General features: G+C 42.9%; 1 protein-coding gene across 3 annotated transcripts in view; it reads left to right on the top strand.

Annotated features, from left to right (window-relative positions):
* Positions 1-17,122, top strand: part of LOC105467538 (solute carrier family 24 member 4) — a 172,654-nt gene that overhangs the window by 144,451 nt on the left and 11,081 nt on the right. For all 3 annotated transcript variants that reach the window (XM_011717197.3, XM_011717198.3, XM_071099696.1), the window contains one exon: positions 15,064-15,230. In XM_011717197.3, coding sequence (XP_011715499.1) covers positions 15,064-15,230 — 167 coding nt within the window. The remainder of the gene's footprint in view (positions 1-15,063; positions 15,231-17,122) is intronic.

The raw sequence follows: 17,122 nt of genomic DNA, 5'->3' as shown, positions 1-17,122 counted from the left end.
GTGGGATTTTGGGTAGTTCATTAACCTTCATGGGACTTGGTTTTCCTTCTTATAAAATGGAATTCACCAAGTGGGATTTATTGCAAGAATGCAAGGTTGGTTCAACATACAAAGACCAATTAATGTGGTATATACTACATTGTTAGAGTAAAGGATAAAAGCACATGATCATCCCAATAGACACAGAAAAAGCACTTGACAAAATCCAACACATTTTGTTGACGAAAAAACACTCACAAATTTAGGAATAGAAGGAAACTTCATCAACCTGACTAATGGCCTCAACAAAAACCCCAAAGCTAACATCATACTTACTGGCGAAAGACTAAAATCTTTCCCCTAAGATCAGGAGCAAAACAAGAGTTAAAAGTGGGTCTTGGGAATTTTTAGACTAGTTTTCTTATATTCCAAGGTGGGAAGCTGAGGGACAGAGAGGGGCAGTGACTTGCTCAAGGGACAGTGTCGACCAAACAGAACCATCCAGGGCACTTGCCTTAGAAATTCACTCCATGTTGCCCCTCCAGCCAGGCCAGTGCAGTGCCGCATGTGCTGGGAGGAGAAGTAGAAGGTAAAGGCCTGCCTAGGACCGTGTATCAGGGTCCTGAACAGAATACCAGCGACAGAAGCCCACCCAGTGGATCTTCATAGGCCAGCACAGAAGCCCACCCAATGGATCTTCACATGCCAGCACAGAAGCCCACCCAACAGATCTTCACAGGCCAGCACAGAAGCCCACCCAACAGAGCTTCACATGCCAACACAGAAGCCCACCCAATGGATCTTCACAGGCCAGCACAGAAGCCCACACAAGCTTCCTTATGCTATAAGGGGGGCTTTTAAAAATAAGTTTACGGGGTGTGCTGATGCTGCAGCAAAACCCATCATCCCCCAGCCCTGCTGAACGTAGTGCCTCGTCGCTTCTATTCAACAATATGCTGAAGACTCTAGCCAGGGCAAAGAGGCAGGAAAAGGAAACAGGCACCCAGATGAGAAAGGAAGCAGTAAAACTTTCTGAATTCATGGATGACATAATCTTCTGTATAGAAAATCCTAAGGAACCCACACAAAAATAACACTATTAGAGTTAATAAACATGCAGGATACAAGATCAATATATACAATTCAGTTGTATTTTAACACCTTAGTCATTAACAATCTGAAAATGATATTAAACAATCCCATTTACAATAGCATTTAAAAGAATAAAATACTTAGGAGTAAATTTAGCAAAAGCAGTACAAGACTTGTATACTGAATTACAAAACATCATAGAAAGAAATTAAAGACAATCAAATGGGAAGATGTCCTGTGTTCAAGGGTTAGAAGACTTAACGTTTTAAAAATAATAGTCCTCAGATCGATCAGATTTAATGCAATCCTTATCAAAACCCCAGCTGACTTTTTTGCAGAAACTGACAAGCTGATCCTAAAATTCATATGGAAATACAGGGGACCCAGAATAGCCAAAACAGTCTTTAAAAAGAACAAAGTTGGAGAATTCATACTTCTGCCTTCAAACTTACTACAAAGATAGAGTAATCAAGATTGTCTGGCACTGGCATAAGGATAGACATATAGATTAATGAAATACAAATGGAAGTCCTGAAATGCACCTTTACATTTCAGGCCAATTAGCTTTTGACAAGGGTAATGACCATTCACTAGGGGAAATAATAGTCTTTTCAACAAATGGTGCTAGGACAACTGGATAACCACACTGAAAAGAAGACTGACCCCTACTGCTCACTATATACAAAAGTTAACTCGACATGAAACAAAAACCTAAATATAATAGCTAAAAATATAAAACTCTTAGAGGAAAACATAAGTATACATATTTATGACCTTGCATTAGCCAACAGTTTCTAACCACAGAATGGGAGAAAACATTTGCAAATCATGTAGAGTGTGGGGTGTGTGTGTGTGTGTGTGTGTGTGACTTAAAACTCAACAATAAAAGACAATTCAGTTTGAAAGTGGACAAAAGATTTGAATAGACATTTCTCCAAAGCAGATTATACAAATGGCTAATAAGGGTATGCAAAGATGCTCACATAATTAGTCATTAGAGAAATGCAAATCTAAATGAGATATCATGATAAGATGCCATTTCACACCTACTAGAATGGGGATAATCCAGAAAAGGTAGACCATAACAAATATTGGTGAGGAGATAGGAAAATTGGAGCCCTCACACATTGCTGGTGGAAATGTAAATAGTGCTGCTGCTTTGGAAAACAGCCTGACAATTCCTCAAAAAGTTAAATGTAGGCCAGGGACGGTGGCTCACGCCTGTAATCCCAGCACTTTGGGAGTCCGAGGCGGGCAGCTCCCGAGGTCAGGAGATCAAGACCATTCTGGCTAACACAGTGAAACCCCATCTCAACTAAAAATACAAAAAAATTAGCCGGGTGAGGTGGCGGGCACCTGTAGTCCCAGCTACTTGGGAGGCTGAGGCAGGAGAATGGCGTGAACCCGGGAGGTGGAGCTCGCAGTGAGCTGAGATCATGCCACTGCACTCCAGCCTGGGTGACAGAGCGAGACTCCATCTCAAAAAAAAAAAAAAAAAAAAAAAAGTTAAACATAGAGTCACCATATGACCCAACAACTCCTCTCTTAGTTCTGTATTTAAGAGGGATGAAAATATATGTCCACACACAAACTTATACACAAGAGTTCAAAGCAGCATTATTCATAATTGCCAAAAAGTAGAACAATTCAAATATCCATTAAGTGAAGAATGGATAAATGAAATGTGGTATATCCATGTAATAGAATATTATTCAGCCCTAAAAAGGAATGGCGTACTGATAGATGCTACAATATGGATGAGCCTAGGAAATATATAGTCAGTGAAAGCCAGACACAAAAGCCCACATGTTACAATTCCATTTATATGGAATGCCCAAAATAAATCTATAGAGACAAAAAATTAATTAGTGGTTACCAGAGGCTGGAGGAGATGAGGAATGGGAATGATCGCTAATGGCTCAGGGTTTCCACTGGGGCAATGAAAATCTTCTGGACTTATATAGTCATAGTTACACAACTTTCTAATATGCTAAAACCTGCCTGCTTGCACATTCTAAATGGGTGAATTTTATGATATGTTAATTATATCTCAATTGCTTTTAACTGGAGTTATTCTAGAGTGGTGGTTCTCAAAGTGTGGTCCTGGGACTTTTAGCATCAGCTGCACCTGGGAACTTGTTAGAAACACAAATTCTTGGAACTCCCTTCTCCTTTAGTCTTGCCAAATCATTGTGAGTGTAGTGATCTAACAGGCTTTCCAGGGATTCTGACTTACACTCAAATTTGAGAACCATTGCTTCGGAATCTCTGCTGTCCAGGTCATATAAGTGCTCTGAGCTCCCAGGCCCATGCAAATCTACTCTACATCATCCAGTGATGCATGCATCCCCGCGAACCACAGGTTAACCACTCCCTTAATTGGAATATGGAATTCGTTCACTGTCCACATTAATTTGCTTGAGGTTTTTCATCAGCAACTGCATCTATTCTTAATTTTTTTCTCCAGTCTGATTAGCCATCTGTTTTGTTACAGTTTGTTTCAAGACTTTTTTTTCACATAATTAAATTGTGATTTTCTACTTCAAAAGAGAAATCTGAGAGCTTAGTAAAAGAAATGACGGCAGCCCTCCTTTCTCTTGTTGATGTTTGCATGTCAGTCGGAGTCTGTGATGAACATTTCACTCCAATATTGCACCCAACGAGATGGAAGTGGGGGGCCAGGAGGGGTTCCCAATAGTGTAGGGAGGAATGTCCATCAGTGTAGACATTGTCTCATCACCTCTGCAGCTCCCAAAACTCTATTATTTCACACATGAATTAGTCCAGACCCCTAATGTTAAAGAACCCCTATTCAGGCTGGTTTAAGCCAAAAAGTTCACATGGTGGCAGGTTCACTGAGAAAGTCTGCTTTCTGGCAAGGCTGGACCCAGGGTTCAGAGGAAACGACAAGACACCATCCATCTCAGCATTGCTTTCCCCTGGGTTGGCTTTATCCCTGTGTTGGCTTTCCTCCATCTAAGCTTACATCCCATTGGGTTAGCCCCATGCACAGATGGTGCCTCTGTCTCTTAAGTTAAGGATTGCATTCAGCTGCATGTAACAGAATACTCAAGTGACAGAGCCTTACACTCAAGGATTTTATTTTTCTCACGTAACAAGAAGTCCTGAGAGTAGGGAATCCCGCAGCTCTGTCATCAGTATCCCATTACTGTTGTCCATACTCAGTTGGTGGCTTTTGTCCCCGAGGTTGCCCACTGGCTTCTGCAACTCCAGTGACTCCCTACTCCTGGCAGGCACAAGGAGGACAAAGGGCAGGAGCCTCATACTACTGGGCCTCCTTCTCCTTATCCAGAAGAGAATAACTTTCCTGGAAGCTCCACCAAGTAGACTTTAATTTGCATCTCATGGTCCAGAACTGTCCATAGCCACCACTACCTGCAAGGAAGCCTAGGATATTAAGATTTTTAGCTGGGAACCTATGGTCTCAAGGAAAAGAGAGTTCTGTTAGTAAGGAGGAAAGGGCAATGGGTATTAGAGGCAGTGATTCTTGGCAGAATTCTGAAGGTTGACCCTTGTTATATTACACACCCAACCCAGAGCCTATGTAACCCCATAATACCAGGAAGTCTAGAAGTCCTGTGTCGGAGTGCCAGTACCTACAATAGTTGCTAGCATGGGGAATGAACACACTAAATATTATGGCATACATGATTAGCCAACTTGACTCTCATACCCACCCAGACATCAAGGAGGGGAGTCCACCCTGTCTAAACTACATGAATTTAATGTGGAATAGAGGGTTGGTTCCCTAAAGGAAAATTGGCATGCTGTTACCATTAAAGGGGAATGGATGCTAGCCAGATGAGAACAATGAATGCCTCTACGACCTAGAATTGCCCAAAATCTTGAGAGACCAATTCACATTAGCAAAGCTCTCAGTTGGCTGATGTATAGACCTGAAAGTCACTTTATGAAGTTAACAGTAGGTTTTAAGTCTATGTTCTTATTTTCTATATTCTTGATGCTCTGGTATCTGAGGCCTCCCTGCCTGGGGAGAAACTGCCCTTCCCAGGGCCCTTCAGTTCTTATAGATAGCAAACGGCTGCCTGCTGGGAGCATGAATTTCATGTGCAAACCAATCAATCCAAAGCCCTACTCTGAACTGCCTCCTCCATCTGGCTCTTATAGTCTAGGAGGCAACATTCCTCTCTGCCTTAGTCATCCCAGGGCAAGGTACAGACAACCAGGTTCAGCCCCAGAGCTCCCTGAAGTTATTCAGTTCTCTTTTTAAAAATGTTTCATTTCCGTAAGTTGTGGGGGAACAGGTGGTATTTGGTTACATGAGAAAGTTCTTTAGTAGTGATTTGTGAGATTTTGGTGCACCCATCACCCACGCAGTATATACTGAACCCAATTTGTCATCTTTTATCCCTCACCCCTTCCCACCCTTTCCCCCCGAGGCCCCAAAGTCCACTGTATCATTCTTATGCCTTTGGATCCTCATAGCTTAGCTCCCACTTATGAGTGAGAACATACGATGTTTGGTTTCCATTCCTGAGTTACTTCACTTAGAATAATAGTCCCCAATCCCATCCAGGTTGCTGTGAATGCCATTAATTCATTCTTTTTTTATGGCTGAGTAGTATTCCATCATATATATATATATGTATACACATATATAGATACATATATATGTGTGTGTGTGTATATATATATATATATACACCACAATTTCTTTATCCACCCATTAATTGATGAGCATTTGGGCTGGTTCCACATTTTTGCAATTGCAAATTGTGCTGCCATAAACATGCAAGTAGCTTTTTCGTATAATGACTTCTTTTCCTCTGAGTAGATACCCAGGAGTGGGATTGCTGGATGAAATGGTAGATCTACTTTTTGTTCTTTAAGGAATCTCCACACTGTTTTCCGTAGTGATTGTCCTAGTTGACATTCCCACCAGCCTGTAGAAGTTACTCAGTTCTAAGGCTGCATACTCACCCTCCCTTGCCCCGTGGAAGCCACAATAAAGGCTTTTGCCCACGCTTGCCTCTCACTCCTTGTGCCTTCTCACCAGCACTGGTGCTTCCTCATGTGGCCCCATGCGGCACACCTTGCCTCCTGTTTCTAGTTTTTGTGAGTACAAAACCTTTTTTTTTTTCCATGACCATCATTTCTATACCTCTGTGTCTTACCATACCCGATTAAAACAAATTCTGGCTGCATTTAAAAACACGTTAGATGTGGGTTTGGCAAAGAGTGTGCATTTGAGCATGAACTTAGGACTTGAAGACTTGAAAGCAGAACCTTCAGGATGTTGCTAGGACTCAGAAATCTGTGTGTGAACAAGCCCCCCAGGTGATGTGGCTGTTCAGTTGGTTTTGAGAACAACTGGTTTAGTCTCAGTCTCTCATTTGGAGGATGAGGAGGCCAAGGCCCAGCCTGGTGGGCAAGTCTGCTCGGGAGACCGAATCCTGGGGCAGGAGGTTGCATGATGAGCTCAGAATTAAACCAAGGAGCAAGATGCTCTTGGCTAGCGCGGATTGAAAAGCCGCTCCCTGCTGCCCTGCTGTTTCTGTCTTCATAACTCTATTGCTTAGGACTCTCTGGTTACAAGTATCAAAAATTAGCTAGATCTTGGTTTCAGTAGGAAAGGGGACTTTATGAGAAACATACAGAGGTGTTTCCTGGAGCCAGGGCAGAGGTGTGGATGAGTCTGAGGACAACTGGAACCAGGAAACGTGATTGGACAGCCCCTATCTCCCCATGCTCATCTCTGTCCCTCATTCATCTCCTGCCCCTCAGACCTGCTGCCTCTGCCTCTCCTCTCCTGATTTCACAGTTTTAGCCACATGCACATGTTGAAATTGGTTCCAATTTCAGCATCCTCAGGGACAGGCTCTGACTGACTCAGTCTGATTAGAACTACCCTTGGGCTAGTCACAGGCAGGAGCACAAACGTGCCTGGGAGAAAATATCCCCTCATCAGGGGAGCTGGGCTGGTTCTGCCAGAGGTGTCCTGGGATTCTTACTGAATCAGGACTCTTGTACCCACGCACCTCTGTAGGCACCATCAAAGGCTGGGACAGTTTTCAAGGCTGTCCATACCTCTTTACCTTGATCGAGTGCAACTGGGTTCTCTTAACTTTTCCATTCCAGTCATGTTTCCTGGTCATCTTGTCCCTTGGCATAAGTTCAGGAAATATCTAACTTTATCAGCATAATATTTGGGGCTTCCTTGCTGCTAATGAGCTTTCAAATGGTGATGATCACATTCATTATGTGGGGTTTTAAAAACATGTTATGTTCAGATGATCTTTTCCTGATTCTGAGGGAGCCCTTGTAGCCTCCCATGCATTTAATATGTGTTGAGTAGTGCCATGGGTCAGGGGCTGGGCTGGGGGCTCTGCTGTCTTCCACGGCCGTGCAAGAATCCAGCAGGCGCTTGACTGCAAGGGGCTTCCAGTCTAGCTTCAGAACTCATACAAGTGACTTTCTTCCAAGCCAGACATTGAGAGCTTTGGGCTGACAACTCCATGCCATATTTGTTTTGTTGTTGTTTTTGTTTGAGACAGAGTCTCGCTCTATCGCCCAGGCTGGAGTGCAATGGTGTGATCTCGGCTCACTGCAACCTCCACCTCCTGGGTTCAAGAGATTCTCCTGCCTCAGCCTCCCAAGTAGCTGGGATTACAGGCACCCACCACCACGCCCGGCTAATTTTTGTGTATATGTATATGTGTATGTATATATGTGTGTGTGTGTGTGTGTGTGTGTGTGTGTGTGTGTATATATATTTTTTTTTTGAGATGGAGTTTTGCTCTTGTTGCCCAGGCTGGAGTGCAATGGCACGATCTCGGCTCACCACAACCTCTGCCTCCCAGGTTCAAGGGATTCTCCTGCCTCAGCCTTCCCAAGTAGCTGGGATTATAGGCATGCGCCACCAAGCCCAGCTAATTCTGTATTTTTAGTAGAGATGGGGTTTCTTCCTGTGGGTCAGGCTGGTCTCAAACTCCCAACCTCAGGTGATCCACCCACCTCGGCCTTCCAAAGTGTTGGGATTACAGGCGTGAGCCACCACACCCGGCCTACATATATATATATATATTTTCAGTAGAGATGGGATTTCACCAGTTGGCCAGGCTGGTCTCAAACTCCTGACCTCAAGTGATCCACCTGCCTTGGCCTCCCAAAGCACTAGGATTACAGGTGTGAGCCACTGCACCCAGCCTATATCTGAAACTGTGTCTGTATTGATATATGGCCCTGATAGTAATGGTAAGATGTGCCATTTACTGAGACTCTTCTGTGACCTCCTATTGACAAATAGTATCATATTCCCAAGTCCCCCGTGTACTGTTGTCACCCCCCATTTTACAGTAAGGAAATGAGTTTCATGGGGACTGCTGGCCCAGTGACCCACAGCTGATGAGCTAGTCAACTGGATTTGAACCAAATCAGATGCCAGAGCTTTACCATTGCTTGCCTTGTTTTCGGCCTTTGAGCACTGGGCTTCAAAATGCAGAACAATTAGGTAACATGGCAGTAAACAAAACACCCAATTATGCAGAGCAGGCGGTTAGAATACCACCTCCTGCTAATTGTATGGTCCACACTGGTGCAGAAGGCACCAGGAGCTGTTACCAGCTATGCTTGCAACCCAGCCAGGAGAGGTAGAGATGGCAGATTCAAGCAGTAAGGCTATGGGTCAACTTGGGTAGAGTTTCAATAATTCATAAATTCTTAAAAGGCAAAGAATTTACAGAAGGGAGAGGTCACCATGGGCTGGTGGGGTTAACGGCTTTTCAGAAGAGTCAGAACATTGGGGAGGCTGAAGAGAGACCAAATGGATGGAAGGCTGAGGGTTGAGAGGATTGCACAGCACTAGCAATGAAACAGAGACCAGCACGAGCACCATGGAAGGTTTCCACACCATGACCGTGACCTACAGGAATATTTTATACACATACCTGGAAATATAAAAAGGAAACCAGTTTCCCAGAATAATACTGAACTCTCACTATGTACAGGAACTCTATTTTCTACTTTTTTTAAAAAAAGAAAATGCTAGTTGCCCTTCACTAAATTGATTTCACCATCCTCTCCTGGATCTCATCCAATAATTGAAAAGCACAGCAATAGAATGGGTCGGTTGAAGCATTGTTTCTTAGGGAACAATGGTGGGCCATGACACTGGCCACTTGGGTGGGGCCAGATGGGGGTGGATGTTGAAACCGATGCAAAACCCATACCAGGCAAGAAAAAGACAAACACCTCATGCAATTTGGTGTCTGGGAACATGAGAGCATTATCCTTCTGCTGTGGCATTTGTATATACCCTCAAAGACGTTCCTGGGCACTGAAGTGTCCAGGGTTACAATTCCCCAAAGCGAATTCTTCCTCTACATATGGAGTTTTCAGTCAATTCTAGAAATGCCCTAGGCCTTCCTCAGCAACCTAGATGAGTTGGGATGTGGACTCACAGGAGAAGAGCCTGGAATTTTGGACAAACCAATCAAGGCAGGAAAACTTTTGGCCATTTGTACAGGGACTGTAAGCTACAGAAAGGTGTATATAGAGAAAGATCTAGAAAGAGATCGATGGATTTGCTGATTTCAAGCTAACCATATTCTCTTGGCTAATTATTATAAGCAGCTGATTTTTTTTTTTTTTTAGTAAAGTACTTTCAATGATTTAGGAAGATTCTAGCACAAATATTACAGAGCAAACACAGCTAGTGCCAGTCTACTTTGCAAATTTTAAAATTGAGATATAATGTATATGCCATAAAATTCACCCTCATAAACTGTAATTCGTGATTTTTGCTATATTCACAGAGCTGCACAGCCATCACCAATATGTAATTCTAGAATATTTTTATTATCCCACTTTCATAGTCCCACAAGCATGATTGCCCATTCCTCTTCTCTTCTATCCCCTGGCAACCACTAATCTACTTTCCATCTCTATGAATTTCCTATTCTTGACATTTTATATAAATGGAATCTAACAATATATGGCCTTTTGTGTCTGACTTCTTTCACTTTGTGTAGTGTTTACAAGATTTGTCCATGTGGTATCATGTATCAGTACTGTGTTCCTTTTTATGGCTGAATAATATTCCTTTGTATTTATATACCACATTTTGTTTATCCATTCATCACTTGGTTAATATTTGGGTTGTTTTCATTTTTTGCTATTATAAATAATACTGCCGTGAACATTTGAGTAAAAGTTTTTGTGTGGACATATGTTTTCATTCCTTTTGGGTAGAACTAGGAGTAGAATTTCTGGGTCAAACTCTTTGAGAAACTGTCAGACTGTTTTCCAAAGCAGCTGAACCATTTTACATTCCTATCAGCAATGTATGAAGGTCCCTATTTTCCCACACCCTCACCAATGCTTGTTATTTATCTTTTTTATTCTAGTAATACTTGTGGCTGTGAAATCGTCTTGAGTTACATTTTCCTAATGACCATTTTCTTTGGAGAACTGTCCAAACACTTTGCCTTTTTTAAGAAAATTGGGTTTTTTAAATTGTCGAGTAGTAAGAGTTCTTTATATATTTTGTACAATAGACCCTTATCAGATATATTATTTGCAAAATAAGTTTTTTCCGTTTAATAGATAGTATTTTCACAGTCTATCTTTTCCTTTTTTTTGTTGTTGTTGTTGTTGTTTTGTTTTTCCAGACAAGACCACACTCTGTTGCCCAGTGCAATGGCAATCACAGCTCACTGCAGCCTCTAACTCCCAGGCTAGAGCAGTCCTCCCACCTCAGCCTCCCAAGTAGCTGAGACTAAAAGGCCATCATGCCCAGCTAGTTTTTGTATTTTTGTAGAGATGAGGTCTCACTATGTTGCCCAGGCTGGTCTTGAACTCCTGGCCTCAACCAGTCCTCCCGCCTTGGCCTCTCAAAGCGCAGGATTATAGGCATGAGCCACTGTGCCCAGCTTTTCTCTTTCTTTCCTCCCTTCCTCCCTTCCTCCCTTTCTCTCTTTCTCTCTTTCTCTCTTTCTTTCTTCTTTCTTGACACAGCCTTGCTCTGTCTCCCAGGCTGGAGTGCAGTGGTGTGATCTCAGCTCACTATGACCTCTGCCTTCTGGGTTCAAGTGATTATCCTGCTTCAACCTCCCAAGTAGCTGGGATTGCAGGTGTGCACCACCACACCCGGCTAATTTTTGTATTTTTAGTAGAGACAGGGTTTCACCATGTTGGCCAGGCTGGTCTTGAACTCCCAACCTCAGGTGATCTGCCCATCTTGGCCTTCCAAAGTGCTGAGATTACAGACATAAGCCACTACGCCCAGCCCCAGCCTCACTTTCTTAATAGTATTCTGTGAATCACAAAAGTTTTTAATTTTGATGAAATATAATTTACTTATTCTTTTGTTGCTTGTGATTTTGGTGTCATTTAAGAAATCATTGCCCAATTCAAGGCCATAAAGAGTTGTGCTCATGTTGTTTTATAGTTGTTGCTCTTATATTTAGGTCTTAATCATTTCTTATTTAATTTTTGTGCATGGTATAAGATAAAGCACCAGTTTCATTCTTTTGCCTATGGGTATCCAGCTGTCTCTGCATCATTTGTTGAAAAGATTATTGTTTTCCTATTGAATTGTCTTGATACTCGTGTCAAATATCAAGATATTAAATGCCTGGGTTTATTTCTGGATTCAAAATTTTATTCCATTCTTATGCCAGTAAATGTCGAGTCCATAAATAAACACTTAAATATCTGGGTTTATTTCTGGACTCAGAATTTTATTTCATTCTTCCAGTAGCAGTCTCTCCTGATTACTGTAGCTTTGTACTAAGTTTTAAAATCACAGTGTGTAAATTTCCCAGCTTTGATTTTTTTCTTCAAGATTGCTTTGGCTATTTGGGGTTCCTTATATTTTCATATGAATTTTAGGCTCAGCTTGTCAATTTCTGCTCAGCTACCTGGGATTTTGATAGGGATTGCATTGAATGTATACATAAGTTTGGGGAATATTACCGTCTTTACCATTTTAAGCCTTCCAATTCATAAACAGAATTTCTTCTCATTTATTTAGGTCTTCTTTAATTTCTTCCAGTGATGTTTGGTAGTTTTCAGCATACAAATCCTCTACTACTCTTGTTGCATAAATGTTAGGTCTTTAAAATTTTTGATGGCATTGTACGTGGAATTGCTTTCTTAATTTTATTTTTGGATTGTTAATATATAAAACACAACTGAATTTTGTGTATTTATTACATATCTTACAAATTGGCTGAACTTGTTTATTAGTTCTAATAGTTTTTTATGGGTTCCTTAGAGTTTTCTATATGCAAGATCATGTCATCTACAAATAGGGATAGTTTTACTTCTTCCTTTCCAATCTGAATCACTTTTACTTATTTTTCTTGCCTAATTTTCTTGGCTATAATCTCTAGTTCAATGCTGAAGGAGTAAGAGCAGATATCTTCATCTTGTTCCTGATTTTGCAGTGAGGTGGGGAGGGGAGGGTTGTAATAGCTTTCAATCTTAATTGTTAAGTAAAATTTTAAATTGCTGTTTCAATCTTGTTTTAAGTCTCTTCAGATTTTCTATTCCTTTCTGGGTCAGTTTTGGTAGTTTGTACCTTTGTAGAATTTTGTCTGTTAGAATTGTTTGCAGTATTCCGTAATAGTTTGTTTTATTTCTGTAATGTTTATAGTGATGTCCTTGTTTTGTTCCTGATTTTGGTAATGTGAGTCTTCTCTCTTTTTTTCTTGGTCAGTCTAGCTAAAGGTTTGTCAATTGTATTGATCTTTTCAAAGAGGCAACTTTCAATTTCTTTGATTCTTTGTATTGTTTTTTATTTTCTATTTCATTTATTTTCACTCTAACCTTGATTTTCTGTTCCTTCCCTCTGCTTTCTTTGGACTTCATTTTCTGCTCTTCTTTTATTTTTCTTAAGGAGAAAGGTTTGGTCATTGATTTGAGATCTTTCCCTTTTTTAATATAGGTATTTTACAGCTATACATTCCTCTCTAAGTACTGTTTTCACTATATCCCATAAGTTTTAGTATGTTACTTTTTTTGATTCATCTCAAAGTATTTTCTAATTTTTTTGTGCTTTCTTCTTTGACCCTTTATTTAGGAGTATGTTATTTCATTTCTCATGTATTAGTGAATTTTCCAGTTTTCCTTCTGTTATTGGTTTCTAATTCTGTTCCATTGTGGTTGGAGAACAGGAGATTGTCTCCTGTTCTAGGGTTTGTGGTTGTTACTCTTTATTATTATTGCTTGTTTAGTGACTTTTCTAAACTAATTGTGTAAAATTCATGTTCTTTGTTGTGTGTGGCCACTGAAGTCTCTGCTAGGTTAGCCTAGAGGTCAGCTAATGATTAGACAGAGACTTCCCTAGGTTCCTGGATCCAGTCATTCTCTCAGTCTTTGCCAAGGGACTCTATGTATTTTGGGGCATGCCTCCAACACTTGGGCGGGTAGTTCACAACTCTGCAGTAGCCTTTCCTTCTTATTTGCACAGAGCCTCAGTTAGGCAGAGGTGAAAGCTTACAGCAGTCTCGAGTCTTTCCTGAGCATGTGAAGAACCCTGGGCACAGCCCTGTGCATGCTCATGGTCTGTTAGATTCCCAGAGATATCTAGGGGCTTTTCAAAGCCCACTATGGATGTCTCGTTCCCCAGCTTTTCCTTTTATGCTTTTTGGTTAACCTATTACTTGTCCCAGCTGTCATCTGCCACTTCCAGCAACATGATTTAATAATTTCCTCTAATTGTTTTCGACAAACACATCCAAGAAAAAAGTTATTCACACTGGGTAAGCTCAGATTCTGGTAAAATAAAGGCAGCCTTGAAAGTGGAGTCTTCTAGGAAAGCATCAGACAGGTCAAATAATAACAATTCTATGGTAATGAACTTGGGAGGTCCTCCAACCTTGTTCTGCCTCCTCTGGTGGCTGCTAGCCTGCTGTTTTTCAATGTGGTTGCATGCTGCTAGATTTCAAGGCTACTCCAGACCTGGCAAGAAGGAGTAAAAATAGGGAAAGTTAAAACTCCACAGAGTTCCCTGTTCTTACTAAGGTCCAACTGATTTTTTTTTTTAAATAGACATTCCCTGGATTGCTGCAAACCTTAGGTTAATTCCAGAGCTCTGAAAAAGTTGATTCTGACAATTTTTTGCTGTTGTTCTCAAAGCTTCTATAAAAAATAAAAATTGCAGAAGTCCTTCCTCCACCATTTCATTGACGAGCAGGCCAGTTTTTAACCTGCATGTGCACACCTATATTCAGTGGCTTATTAAGGAAACTATGCTTACTCTCAATGGCTTATGAGGCCTCTTTTCCTCCATTGAATTGTTTCTGGATTCCCTCGGTAGGAGCCAGTGAGATCTGGACTGCCAGCCAGGGCACACGTTTAGTCTTGCACCAGTCTTGACTACATGACCTTGGGACAAAGGAGCTGAGATTTCCTGCTGTGTGCCAGACCCCGTGTGCTGGGTATTTTATGTACACTCTGTCACATCATTCTTGCAACAACCAAGAGATAACTTTCTCATTTAACACATGAAGAAACCAATAAGATGCAAAGCACTTAGCACTGTGCCCGCAGCACATGGCAAATGCTGGATGTGTTGATTATTGCTGCCCCTTTGTTGTTACGTGTAAGCTATGACTGTCAGAGGAGGAAGTAGAGTTGGGATTCTCAAGGTCCTTTGGCTTCCAGTCCAGGGCTGTCTGATTCCAAAGCCCAACCATAACTTACATCCCCATTCCAGCTCCTCTGAGTGAGTCTGTTCCCACTCTGGGCCTCACTTTCCTTGTCCTGTCAAATGAAGGATTTTGAATGACTTAAGTTATTCAAGCAACAAGCACTTACTAAATTGTCTTGCCACTTCCAGGGTGACATTATGGAATTCTGTGATTCTGCAAGGTTAGTTACCTAGAGTCACATCGGTGGCATTCTCTTATTTAGCTTGAAGACTAAACCGACAGGTAGACTGGCAGGTGTGTTACCCAGTGTGTTTCTCTCCCCCCTCCTTTCTCGCTCTGCTCCTTCCCCCTGCAGAGGCCAGAGGGGACAAGGTCAAGTGGGTGTTCACCTGGCCCCTCATCTTCCTCCTGTGCGTCACCATTCCCAACTGCAGCAAGCCCCGCTGGGAGAAGTTCTTCATGGTCACCTTCATCACCGCCACGCTGTGGATTGCTGTGTTCTCCTATATCATGGTGTGGCTGGTAAGTGGCGGGAGCAGGGGGTGGACAGTGTGCACAGCCAGGGAGAGGTGGGGAACTGAGTTCAAGGCTAACCACAGGTACTGCTATGCCACCTTTGGGCAAGTCACTGGCCTCACTGACCACAGCGTATTTCTCAGTAGAAAAGGGTTTGAATGACGTGCATGACTCTGAGCCAGGTACCCGGGATGCAGACACACAGCACAGTGCCTGCCTTTGAGTGTGAGGGAAGGAGACCAACCTTCACACAGGCAGCCTAAATCACAGTGCTAATTTAGGCAGCCTAAATCACTCTGGTGTTACAGGCAGAGCAGTATGACAGGTGGATGATCACCAAGTCCTCTTGGTTTCCAGGGTCCTGAGGGAATGTGAAGGAAGGAGACTGGAGTCAAGGGAGATGAGGTTGAACACAAGGCAGCTTGTTCCATGCTCCTGCCCAGGAATGCTCCTCCCTGCACTGATGTGCTGGATGCTGGTTTAAGTCCTTCACATAAACTCTTCCTTATCCTCATAACAACCCCAAGGGATGGGTGTTATTATCCCCATCTAACAAATGGGGGAAATCGAGGCATAGAGAAATTGAGTAATTTCCCCAAGGTTACACAGTTAGTGAGTGCTAGAGTTAGGATTAGGACCCAGGTATTGATCTCCTAAGCCCATGATCTCAGCTACTACCGTAAGCTGCCTCTCAGTTTGCTACTGGACTTTTCACATTTCATTGGATGGGAGTTTTACAGGCAGAGAGACATTGGTGTAGCTCCTCATAAGCTCCTGTGGTCACACAGGACAGGTCCCCATATAAACCTTTCATCAGCTGGGCTGGGCTGGGTCAGGCCACACAGGAGCCTCCCTCCCCACTTTCTGTGTACCACCTAATGGGGTCCCCACTTCTCCTCCTCATTCCCAGGAGCAAAGAGAGGGAAGCAGTTCCAGCATGGCTGCAGTTCTGTTGATTGTGAAACTCACTCTCAGCCCCTTACACCCTAGTAATTAGCATCAAGTCCCTTTGTTCTCCTCCTAATGCCTGACACCAGCAGCAGAGAAGGCAAGAAATCTTGATGTGAGAGACAGCAGGGCCAGTAAATGTTCCATGCTGGCCAAGAGGCCACCTTTCCCTTAACTCCAGAGAAACCGTGTCGTTTAGTGGGGAACAAAGGATCCTGGATCACATGAGAACAGCGCTGAATCCTAGTCCTACCTCTTGCAAACCACAGAAGCTGGCGACTCCCTCTATGAAGTGGGGTGATCATCACCCTCACAAGGCCATTGGGAGAATGAAAAGAGAGCCCAGCACTTCCTAGGCATTTGGCCAATCCTGTCTCTTCCCTCCCCGCAACCCAATCACACCTTCCCCCATCCCTCCCAGAGCATTACTGGGATTCTGAACAGTGTATGGGAGCCATTTTGCCTGTGCTTTCCTGAAATCCTACCCTTTGGCCGCCTCCCTCATCTCAGATGCTTCCTCAGGCTGATCTGAGACCTGCCCCAGCCTCTGTGAGTGTCCTTACACCTACTCGTGCAGCAGCCCTCCTGTCCCTGTGGCAGAGCCTCCCCAAGACACCAGCTGGTGGAAGGCACTGCCCCCAGCCTGCTCCCTTTCTCCCTTTCTCCTGGTACCTGCTTAGAGTTCTGTATCCCAAAAGAAAGCCCACGATGGACTCTGATTGTGTTTTAGTCAATGAAACAAGTCATGTAACTCAGGAGGGGCAGAACAACTCCAAGCCTTCAGGACCCCAGCATCTGCCCCAGCCCCAGACACACACACTTGGAACACCTTGGCCTTGGCTCAGCTGAATGCGGGACATGGGAACACTTGAATATTCAAGTCCCCCAGGACCTCATTCATGTCCCTCCTGACCACTCCCTTTCATACACTACTCCCAGCCCAGAACAGT

Source organism: Macaca nemestrina, chromosome 7, assembly GCF_043159975.1.
Source record: "Macaca nemestrina isolate mMacNem1 chromosome 7, mMacNem.hap1, whole genome shotgun sequence".
Classification (NCBI taxonomy): domain Eukaryota; kingdom Metazoa; phylum Chordata; class Mammalia; order Primates; family Cercopithecidae; genus Macaca; species Macaca nemestrina.
The sequence above is the reverse complement of the archived record's forward strand: the minus strand, read 5'-3'. Positions and strand labels throughout refer to the sequence as shown.